Genomic DNA, 12,431 nt, shown 5'->3' with positions numbered 1-12,431 from the left:
TCTGCAGCCTCCGGAGTGCCCACCTGACCAGGTGATTGGGTCTCTCTCTCACCGGGTCTGGGAGCAGAGAGTTGCTGCGGGCCGGGATCCGCGGGTGTGGGACTTCCGCTAAACACAGAACGTGCCTGGTGCTAGAGAAATTCTGCTTCCGTGTGTCCCAAGCTCACCAGGCAGCTTTCGTGCAGCAGAAATTTTGGTCTTACCTGTGGTCCCGAGGCTCAGGTTCGCTCGTGGGGTGCTGCCCAGGGGCTCTCTGCAGCGGCAGCAACCAGGAAGACCCCCTCCCCTTCTTATATGGGTGTTCCCCTACCCATCCTCCCTCCATTACTGCCGTCCCCCTAACAATCACGTTCACTGGGGGTTCAGTCTTGGCAGGACCAAGGACTTCTCCTTCACTGGTGCTCTTACTAGGCTATTGATTGCTAAGTATGCAGTTGGAGTCCAGGGTCAGTCCATGTATTTGGGTAGTGGCTTAGTCCCTGGAAGCTCTGGTTGGTTGGCATTGTTGTTCATATGAGGTCTCAAGACCCTTCTAGCTCTTTTAGTCCTTTCTCTGATTCCTTCAACGCAGGTTCCATTCAGAATTCAGTGGTTTAATGATGGCATTTGCCTATGTATTTGCTGTATTCTAGCTGTGTCTGTCAGGAGAGATCTACATCCGGTTCCTGTCAGCCTGCACTTCTTTGCGTCATCCATCTTATCTAGTTTGGCGGCTATATATACATGGGCCACATGTGGGGCAGGCTCTGAATGGTTGTTCCTTCTACCTCTTCAAGACCTCATGAAGGTGGATTAGCAGTTGAGGGACACCCTATTTCCTTATAGTGTATGACTCAAAAATAATGTCATTAAAAACTAAACTATGTTGGAGGCCTAAGATCATGAAACAACTGCATGCCATGACACTTCAGTTTAACTAAGGAAGAATCAAACATACCTCTGGTTGATCCCATGGCAATAGCTAGCAAGCTAAAAGATAGAGGCACCAGGAGGCTTACTTTAGGCTGGAAAGTGAATAGGCAAAGATAGATTCCTCCTTGGTAGCTGGGGACACATCTCAGCAACTGACAATAACGTGAGATGGATAGTTTTGCACTTGAGGTGAGTGGTGACTCCAATTCTTCAGTTTTTTATCTGTTGTTCACATTTATAATTGTTACCAATACAACAGTTTATTTTCTCTTCTTGGAATTGTCCTGGCATCTGCAATAAAATATAGTCAAAGCAAAATCACACCTTGCAACATGCCAATGCAAGAAACAGGGACAGAACAGCATGACCCTTGTAAATGCAACTTCTTAATTATGAAACAACCAGATGCTGTAATTGGTGAAAGGCCAGAGGATTTAAATTGTTCTGGTAATAATGATTGTGTAGTAGGAGACAAAGAGCAGGTGAATTCAATCTGGGGCATGGAGAGAAAAGATACATAGAGAAAAAGCAATCTGCAGATGAATGAACTAATAGCTTTGTGGATTATACACATTAGAGATTAACTCTGAGTTACCAATAATGCATCAGTATCATATAAAGGGAAGAAGCAAAAGAAGTTCTCTTGGAGTCACTTAAACAACAGCAAGTCCAGATTTGAGACCTCTATTCCATGCTCCCTTTGTCTTCTATCTGCTGCCTGTTGCTTGAGTCTGAATTGGTTCCTGTCTGAAGGTTGAGTCTGTCCCTGTATTTTATCTATTCTGTCTATATATGTCTGTTGTATGACTGAGTACATCTCTTTTGTGTATTTCTGTGTAAGTTATTATCTATTTCTTCTACCCCTACGGGAGGGTTTGATTCTCTTTATCAACAGAACAGCCCAGAAAACATCAAATGTGGAAAGATGGTATACATATCAAAACTATTTAACATAGTTAATATATAGGATTAAGTCACTATCTCCAACTGAGTCCACTTGAATCAGATACCAAACATCAGTATTTATCAAGCAATATCTGTAAATGTTGCTTTCAGTATTTTATAGTAGATCTCACAATGTTACATTCAACTTCCATATATCCTGCATCCAGGAAGTGATCCACCTGCGATATCTAGGTCAAGTGATAAAAGAGTACATAACTAAAAAGTACAGCTATGTACAATCTTAGCTTGTAAAATTGATTACACAGCAAAACCAAGGCAGGTCACAGTGATTTTTATATTTAATTTCTTAAAACGGGTTAAATAAACATGCTGGGGACAGAGTAATATGGTAGCCCTAAGTACTTAAGTAACCTCAAGGTGTGCTAATAACTTTGGCTGTGAGGTTCAACATCCTAGTTTCTTAGAATGTAGAAAATATTTTGATAAAATTGCATTGTCACACATCAATAAGTATGAAAAAGTCAGAAAAGGTGGAAGATAATTCACCAATGGAATAGAGAAAAAAACCAACTATGTTGGAAGTGAAAAAACATCTCAAAAGGTAAACATAATACCTTGGGGCCAGGCATGTGAGTACACACCTTTAGTCTCAGCACTTTGGAGAAAAAGGCAGGCAGATCTCTAGAAGTGTAAGTCCATTTTGGCCTACACAGAGAGTTCAAGGGCATCCAGGTATATATAGCAGCAACCTCTACCAATAATTAATGAAGATGATGATAATAGAGAGGATACGATCTCTTACAGACTCAATCAAGCAGAAGAAAGAATATGAGGACAAACTCAAAGAAATATTTTGTAAGATATATGAAAGAAAAATAAACAAAATCACACTCTCTTTGATGAAAAAACAAATCACAGAATAAAAGAAAGAATTAAACAAGAATGCATAAAACGTTTAGTTAAAGAAACTGTGATTGGAAATTCTCCAAATCTATAGAAATAAGTAGACATTGAAACAGATGAATTATTCCAAGCACCAGATAGAATACGAAGAGAAAACTCTCAGTTACATTGTGTAAGTCATGGTGCCAACAATGCAGAACAACACTCAACACTAATGTGGATGGAAAACCATCAGCTTACCTACATTGGCAGAAACATCATAATAATACATATTCTCTTATCAAAGCCAAGAATACTTGGAGATATATGCTTCAAGCTCTGGAAAAAAATAAACAGCCACGAGCCAGGATTACTCTTTCCAGCCAAAGCTATCTCTTTATATTGACCGAGAAATAACTTTTAGAGAAGCAGCTCATGTGCACCAAGGAGCTGGTGCTTATGATGCTTAAGAAGATGCCATACACAATTGAGGAAGGGAGCTGATGCTGCATGTGGTACATAAGTTGATGGCATATATGAATGACAAAGGCTGATAGTCTCCACCATGACAGAAGAGGAAAGCATATGTTTTATGAGATGGGCGGCTAAAACAAAGGACACTAGGGAGTAATTAACCATGTCTAGTACTTAAAGCTAGCAAACTCTTGATCTGAGCAGGAGAGGGAAGGAGAGAGAGAGAGAGAGAGAGAGAGAAAGAGAGAGAGAGAGAGAGAGAGAGAGAGAGGGGGGGGGGAGAAACCAACAACAAACTTTCAGTGGTATTTAACAATTTCAACAATATTCCTAAGTATAAAATGGCCTCAACTAACCAATGAAAATACATAGACTGATTGAACGTGACCTTTGTCTCAGGAAACCAAACTCACTCAGATCCTCACAGAGTAAAAGACATAGCATTGAAAAGAAAGTCTATAAGTAAACACAAGTGGTATAGCTATGGAGATGGCTGATAATAGTTATTTCAACCTCAATGTAGTCAGAGTAAGATATAAAATATGTTATTTTATAATAGTAGAGGAAAAAAATTGTCAAGGAGATTAAGCATGGGAAGATGATATAGTTCAGTGGAAAAGGATGCATGAAGCTGAATCAGGAAATCTGTATATACTCTTTCCCTGAAATCCACATGCTATATGAAGAGAATTGACCCCTGCTTTTCTAACCTCTATGTTGAGCCATGGCATATGGCATATACCCATGACCCTATGTAAGTACAAATATATGTGTCAATTATTATGATATCCAATTTCACAAAACAAATGTTGACAGATGATTGATTAGATATGTCCTGATTCAGCAAAGGTTTCCATGTATCATGGGCATATCTAGATAGGTCATCTAGACAAAGAGTCACCAAAGAAACATAAGAAGTATTCTATACCACAGATCAAAGAACATTACATATAGGTACATATTCCATTCAGCAGTTACAGGATACATATTCTCGGCCTCAAGTGGAACCTATTCAAAAATAGATTACATTCAATGCCGCAAGTGGAGTATTATTACATACAAAGCAGCAACTCTTGTATCTTAGCAGATTGTAGTGAGATAAAACTAAAAATCAATAGAAAGAAAGTATGGAAACTAAACAAATACAGACTCTTTAACAACCCACTTCCAGATGACTGGAGGATCCTTGAAGGAGTTAAAAGTTCCTGGAATTAAAGAAAAAGGAAAGCATAGATGATCTGAATATTTTTCATATAGGCAAGAAAGTTTTAAGAGGGAAGTTTATAGTTACAAGTGCTTATACTCACTGAGAAGCTATTGTCAAGTGATGGTTGCCTGGAAATGCAGTCATTTTCCTTTAGGGATGGAGGTCCTGAGAGGCTTCCTACATAGTTAAGACTATCATATACCCACACATGTACAAGTGGGACTAATGGATTCATTGCACAAAGAGAGGGAAATAGAGGGAAAGGGAGGGGGGATGGAGAAAGAGAATGTTAAGTTTGAGTGGAAAAGGGTTAGAGAGGTAAGGAAGGAATTTGAAGGATGTGAATGGAAAAGTAGATGTGTAGTAGGTTTGGCCTACTGCAGCTTGTATTCCAATTTTAATTTGGGTCCCTCAAAAAATTGTTTCCATGAGAAAGTCCACACAAAAGACACTGAGGGACACTGTTCCCACTTAATTCTGACTGGTAAATAAAGATGCCAGCAGCCAATAGTTGGGAAGAAGAGAGAGAATCAGTCCAGGATTGTGTGTTCCCAGGTTAAAGACCACGAGGTGGAGACCTTAGAAGAGAGTGCCGGAGAGAAGGGATCCACCATGGGTTAGCTGAGCCATAAAACATGGCCATTTGAACTGGCCTGTTGGAGTAGGAGAACCCCTATGAAATAGTAATAACGGGGTTATAAACAGAAAGTAGATTCTAACTGCATGGAGGGCAAGCAGCTGCCCAGCTACTGTGCTGCTTAAGGCGCATTAAAATATAAGGCTGTGTATGTTGTGTCTTTCATTTAGGAACTTCAATTGTCTAAGGCAGGAAGGAACACCACAGTGACATTTATTAAATTGTTGTAAGAGCAGATTTGATCCAAGCACATGCATGTATGAATATTAAAAAAAATATTTTAAAAACAGACATGAGGCACTGCCTATCCCAATTTGAAAAGTAAATATCATAAAATTCTCAAATATATAACCTAGGGAGACTCATTAAGTTCTTGAAAAAAACAAAAGTTGTAACAAGAGATAATAAAAATCAAAGGCAGAAATGAATGTGGACTAGAGCAACTCAAACAAAAGAGTCAAGACTGCTAAGGCCTTAGCCATATTCATCAAAATAAAAAACACAGAAGTCCCAAAGTCATAATTTGATATGAAACGTGGGAGTTCACTCCAGATTCCAATGAAATAGAATTATTAGGAGGTACTTCAAGTTTTATTATCTGAAACCTGTAAAATCTTAATAATATGGATAAATTCCTAGACACAGATGAGCTACCATAGATAAATAAGGAACATATGATCCATTGAAAGATAACCCAAGCAGCCAGTCCAATTCATGTACTCACAGAAATCTCTAAATAAAGAAAAGCAATGACTGAACACATCCGTTACCACTTCTCCTAAACATTTAATACAGAGCTAACATCTTTATCCCTGGAACTGTTCTCTAAAACAGAAATGGAATGAGAATGGCATTGTTGGGCATCATTGGGAGAAGCCCTTGTTCCTGTGAAGGCTCATTCCCCCAGTGTAGGGAAATGCCAGGGAGGTGATGCAGGAGTGGGTGGGTGGGAGGGAGAGAATCCTCATAGAAGCAGGGGGAGGAGGAAATGAGAGAGGGGGTAACTGGGAAGGGGGATAACTTTTGAAATGTAAATACATAAGCAATTAAATAAAAAGAAAACAAAAAAGCCTATTTTCAATACAAAGAACAAAAAGAATTTTCATTCTTATGAATAAGTAAACTGGATTTCATTTCATTCTCAGTTGTGGGAACAGATTAACTCCTACACATGATGTAGATTCAACACCTGCCAGGAAAGCAGAAGCATTACTTAAGTGTCCTGTGAAGGCAAACATCAAGTCAATTCAGCTTATCTTGAAGAGTGGCAAACCATGAACTCCAAATGTCATTGTGTGAAACTGAACGATGGTCATTTCATTCCGGTGCTGGGTTTTGGAACTGCTATGCCTTCAGAGGTAAGACCAGTAGTGATGCTGCTGTTGAGGGTTCAGAAGAAGTAGAATCAGAATTAATGTAAGTATGCCTGACTTGTAAAGTCATTCACTTTCTGGTGCTTTTATAGAGCCAACTGGTAAAGATATTGCTGCAATACAGTTTCTTTAATAAGACGTACAAGCCCTTTACTTTGCTGCTCTGCTTTGAGTTTGACTATCTCATTTTAATTGCAGTGTATGGGCTAAGTAAAGGTCTTCATGTATTCTTTTTCTGGATGTTAATGTTTCACTATCAAGCATGTGGATCTTTAACCTTTCCTTTCCCTCTGCCTTTCCAATGCTGTTGTAATGGAATTTGGTGGAAGAACTAAATTAATTAACTATTCTTGATGCAAGAGACACAGCTAGAAATAAAACTGTGACAATGGCCTAGCAAAAACCAGGAACTTAGCGGTGACATTTAGACATAACTGATCTGTGTTCAAACATGTTGGATTTAACAGGCAAAGGGGCAAACAATTCTTTGCAGGGAAAGTGTGGAACTGTCGGTTTCACTTTCCTGGAATGAGAATAGCTTTCTGGTAATGGGCTTAGCCTTACTGAGGATGTGTGTGTGTCTAAGGACTGTTTCCTATAATGTTGAATTCATTCTTATAGCCTATAAATTTATTCTTTTAAATTTTATTTGTTTTCTCTCTTCTCTTATTTTCCCATCCTTCCTCCTTTTCACCTCCTTCCTTTCTCCTTCCTTTTCCCCCCTCTCTTTGTGTTCAAATGCATGATGCATTCTTGCTATGGTATCATTGTAGAGGACAGAGCTCAACAGACTTTGGGCATTTTTCTTCCCTAGTATGGATCTCAGGAATTGGAAAGGGTCATTAGGATTTTTGATAAGTGCTCAACTTTTTGAGTCCTCCCAATGGACTGGGGTGTTGTTAAAAGTGCCCAGAGTACATTAATGAAGAACAAAGACAAGAATTCTCTAAACTGTGGAAGAAAAGTAAAATGACGGGTAGGAGAAAATTGGAAGCACTTAAAGAATCCAAAAGAAGGTAAGAATGGTCTCCAGAGGAGGTAGCAGGATGTGGTATCATATGTGTAAAAAGAACACTAGTTTTCTATGTGGATGGCAACTGTACTGCCTTGAAAAACACAAGGACTCCCATAGACATACTTCAATTTGGAGACAGGATTTGTGGACTGGTTAAGTCAAGTGCTTTATGTAACTAACTGGGAATAAAGGTCTTACAGTAGAAACTACACAGCATTCATTTAAACCTCATAGAACACTTTGTGAATTCACTGTTCAGGCAACTTGGTGTGCTCTATCTGCCTTTCTTGTAGGAAAACTCACAGAAGATCCATTGTATAAGAATGTGTAAGAATTAACTTTTTAGGAAGAAACAAAAGGTAGAATTTAAACTTCTTCAACCAGGTAGTGCAGATATAACTTGATGCCAGAGATAGCGACTCATGTTTATGTCATACTGTGAGAATGGCTATAAGCCCAGCCACTCAATGATTCATGGTCAAGTGAACACAGGTTATGTGTTTTAAACTGTATATTCATAGCTAAGGCTAGAAAGTGGAAAGGGAGGATTATTAGGAACAGACTAACAGATTAGGGAAGTTATTTTCTTAAATTAGTTGTTTTGAAACTGAAGGGTCCATTAGATTTTCACAAATGCCAGTTGTATAGAGAGGTAGGGATGGCCATTTGTATTCGGAAATCACCAAAGAGTTTTCCTCTTGGAACTTTGAGCTAAATTGTAGGGTCTTGGATTATAAACTCATTCCCTTAAACAGCATTCAATTTTTATGTCAAATGGAGCATATTTTCTTGTGTAAATTTCTGTTTAATATTCTTATGATTCCCTATAGTAACTCCAGATCTTAGGTGCTATAGAACATCTCTTATGACAATGACTAACCCGAAATGGCCAAAAACGAAAGGTTCTCAGATTGCCTTAACTCTGGTTACCTCATAGACCAAAATCTTAATGTTAGCTGGAACTTTTACTTTGAAAGACAGAAGAAAGATGATACCAGAAAAGGTCACATTTTGTGCCCCAAAACATTCTGAATCATGAATACCCATTTATAAATGCTACCTTTCTGTTGCTCTTTAGTTACCCAAGAGTAAAGCTAAGGAGGTCACCAAAATAGCTATAGATGCTGGTTTCCATCATTTTGATTCTGCTTTTGTCTACAATACCGAAGATCATGTAGGAGAGGCCATCCGAGAGAAGATTGCCAATGGCACTACAAGGAGAGAAGATATATTTTACACATCAAAGGTACTACTTACATAATTTACCCCTGAATGAACAATGATATTTGAAGAGATGCTCATATGATTAGATCATTAATTATTAGTGAATTGTACTTTCTTATCTATCATTTCCTCATATGCTTTGTGCATTCGGTATAGTGTTGAGTAACAGAGAATGGCTTTCTCATTATTGCTGTCATTAGATTCATGAATTTTTTGACTCTCATTTCAACATCTTAGTTCATAGCAATATGTTGTAAACTGGACTAAGGGAAAGAGTAGTCTTGCTTATCTCCTGGATGGCTTTTTAATAGTTCTTACCACTCTGAAGATTTTAGATAACTTTGTTAATATGAGAACATAAAATAAGACTTTCAATTTTAAGTAGGATACAACTAATCCTATTTGTATTATGTGTAATATACAACAAAACGTTGGAAATATTTTCCCATAGTTACATGAATTAAATAATACATAAGACAGAGAGTAACAGAGATAGGAATCCAAGATTGACATTTGACCTTCATATGTGCATACTGCATAAGAAAAACATCACACACATATGCAGACACTCATGCAACTAACTCTTCCATAGTGAGTTACCTGGGTAAAAGCACTAGACCCTTCCTTTGCATTTTCAACCCAGGGAAATATAATTGACAAAGAAGATTATTATTATTACTCAATTAAAATGTTGTGTATTGAGTAATTTCAAAGATTAATTCACAGTAGAGATTTGCATGGCTAGGTCAGTTTAAAGGTCATTTGAGTGGAAGTAGAGTATTCCGCCTATAAATATCTTCAACTTCAAATCAGTAGAAAAAAATGTCTTTGTATTAGATAAAGCAAATGATTAAATTATTAGAATTCATTAATTCAATCTGGATTTCATCTTCAACTGTAGCTTTGGTGTACGAGCCTTCACCCAGAACTGGTGAGATCTTCCTTGGAATGTTCACTGAAGAAACTTCAGTTGGACTATGTGGACCTGTATCTCATACATTTTCCGATGGCCTTGAAAGTATGTTGCTTGAATTTCCAGAAATATTTCCTGTAGAGTATAGTTTGGAATTATGACAACTTAGTGATGTGGTACCTACAGCTTCTATTCATCTAAAATACAAATCCTCCTGAGGCTCAGGAATCACAGTAAAGGAGAGGAAAGAATGATATTTATGGTCCAGGAGAGTAGAAAGTTTGCTGTGAGATTACATATTCTAGAGATGTCAGAGAAGCTATACCCATGAAATTTCACCAATGTGCTGATAAGAGAAGATATGAACAAGGACCAGTAGACATGTTAAGGTGGAAGGGGGAAAGTCTAATGGTGAATAATGTTCGACAACAAACAAACAAACAAACAAACAAACAAAATCTCTCTATAGGCAATTAAGGAATGCTGAAAGCAAGTTAGATACTCTTCCCAGGGAAGAGACCTCATATTGGTTATCCACCAAGTTTTTCAGCTATACACGATCATAAGAGTCAACAAGCACATTACATAATGACCCAGAGATGCAGTGTTTATAAAAACATATAATACACGTAAGAAAATAGACTCCTACCACTGAAGGCTGTTTCATAAAACTCAAATATATTATAAATATTATTACATTAAATATGACCCATCTATCATATGGAGGCTTAGCTCTCAGCGCTCCCTTTACCTACAAGCATTTCTATTGGTTGGAAAAGGCATTTGTTGAGAGGTTATTTTAACATTTGCTTCTATTCTAGCCAGGAGATGAAAATTTTCCAGTAGATGAACATGGAAAGTTACTATTTGACACAGTAGATCTCTGTGCTACCTGGGAGGTGAGTACTAGAATTAGATAGGCCAGGGGTAGTGCATACAGAGAAAAGTCAGGACCCAATTTTATTTATGAGAGTAGAGTGTACCTTCTGTCCTAAGAACTGAAGCTATTTCCAAGGACTCTTTAGTGTAAGATCTGAAGTCACATTCATGGCTTTAATATAGTAAAAATCTAATAAGTATTCAATCTAGAAAGTATTTTGTGACTATTTTTTCTTCCCAGGCCATGGAGAAGTGTAAGGATGCAGGACTGGCCAAGTCCATCGGGGTGTCCAACTTTAACCGCAGGCAGCTGGAGAAGATCCTGAACAAGCCGGGGCTCAAATACAAGCCTGTGTGCAACCAGGTGGGGATCCTCAGCCTCTTCTTTTTCATTTGCCATGAATCATTTCTTGGCGTTGGTTGATAGATATTCTTCTAGCATTCATCTTAGATTTGTGGGAAAGTACAATCCAATAGCAGAGTGTTATTGATAGGGCCTTTATGATATCTGATTGTGGGTTGATTGATAGTCGTAGAGGAAAATATTTGTTAATCCTTTTCTTGATAGACTGTAGAGAGGTAAGAATGATCAAGGTAGACCATAGTCTATAATCACATTCCAAAGGGGAAGGTGAACTTATACTCAATGTATTAAGATTGGGCAATGATTAACAGGGAGAGGGAGCTATTAAGGAACAATACCCAGGAAGGATTGAGAAAGTTCGAGATTACCAGGAAACAAGGATTCTGTGGCAATAACATGTGGCAGGATTCTGTAGGGCTCATTTGCTTTGTTGATTATGGGCCACAACTTAAGCAACATTAAAATTAAATGAAGCAGACTACAATTCTCATCCAGGTGAGAGGAAAGAAGTTTATTTTTTTGTTGTGATATTATTTTGAGCTTGTAAAATTAAATACTCAGAAGCATTGAACAACACTTCAGTTGACTTTGTTCCTGATCATATTTCAATACACTCTCCTGATTCATGGAGTCAAATGAGTTTTAAAATAATTTCTTTGTATTCCGGCTCCATTCTTTTAGGTATTTATAATGACTTTCAGTAGACAAGTAAAAGTCAGATATGGGAAGTGGTGGTATATGCTAAAACTTCTCCTAGGGATGAGGATACATATTCTTTTATGGTTGTATTTGTACTATGGAAATGTACAATTTATAGCATCCTATTCTATATGGTTTTTAATCTTATATATGTGCTTATAGTGTATATATAATGTGTATAGATGTATATGTGGAGGTCTAAGGTTGATGTCATATGTATCTTTCTGGGACTTGTTCTAAGAAGCATGGTCTCTTATTCAAACCCATTTTGAATAAGGTTAGTTTTACTGGGTTGCTTCTTGGATCCTGTGTTTCTTCCATGAATGTATAGAAATATGGGCAGACTGCACTTCAGATCATAGATTTATGTAGGTTCTTGGAGTCTGAACTCCAGGCCTATGTCTTGTGTAGTAATTACTCTAACTACTGAGCAATCTCTCCACCCCACCTTCTGCTATGAATTAATCAATTCACAATTAAATTTCCATGTCTGCCAAATGATCTGAGGTAGTTCTTCTCTCGCTGAGGTAAAATTGTTATTCACACTTCTTTTCCAAATATTTTCCCATACTTTACCTTTTCATCTTCATCCCCCCTTTTCGAAAAGACATCTAAGAAGAACATTTAAAATTCTGCAGATTCAGGTATTTATGCTTTAATGAAAAATATTTTCTACCACTCCAAGCTTGTATAATTATATGTTAAGTTTGAATGGCTCATTACACCAATTTTAAGCATTTTCCAGAAAAAATTCTTTTCATGTTCTGATATTCACATGGGAATCAATAAAGTATCACATACTGATATATTGTCCAACTGTTAGTGATGTGCCATTTGACTGTGAAGTAATGCTGGTCTAAGATGCTTTCGTTTTGTTAGCATGTTTTCCTCCATTGAAATTATGGTGACCTCTGCTCAACATATTTACAAAATAGGGATTCATACT

The 12,431-nt window shown here is 37.6% G+C and overlaps 1 protein-coding gene across 5 annotated transcripts in view; it reads left to right on the top strand.

The window, feature by feature from the left end:
- Nucleotides 1-12,431, top strand: part of Akr1c2 (aldo-keto reductase family 1, member C2) — a 48,252-nt gene that overhangs the window by 26,095 nt on the left and 9,726 nt on the right. For 3 of the 5 annotated variants that reach the window (XM_006254183.5, XM_039095531.2, NM_001013057.1), the window contains 5 exons: nt 6,164-6,376; nt 8,485-8,652; nt 9,532-9,648; nt 10,365-10,442; nt 10,664-10,786. In XM_006254183.5, coding sequence (XP_006254245.1) covers nt 6,293-6,376; nt 8,485-8,652; nt 9,532-9,648; nt 10,365-10,442; nt 10,664-10,786 — 570 coding nt within the window. In that variant the 5' untranslated portion in view covers nt 6,164-6,292. The remainder of the gene's footprint in view (nt 1-6,163; nt 6,377-8,484; nt 8,653-9,531; nt 9,649-10,364; nt 10,443-10,663; nt 10,787-12,431) is intronic. The other 2 variants (XM_006254185.5, XM_063276235.1) reach the window with 1 other exon arrangement.

This window comes from Rattus norvegicus, chromosome 17, assembly GCF_036323735.1.
Source record: "Rattus norvegicus strain BN/NHsdMcwi chromosome 17, GRCr8, whole genome shotgun sequence".
Lineage (NCBI taxonomy): Eukaryota > Metazoa > Chordata > Mammalia > Rodentia > Muridae > Rattus > Rattus norvegicus.
Note: the sequence above shows the minus strand (reverse complement) of the source record. Positions and strands in the feature narration are given on the sequence as shown.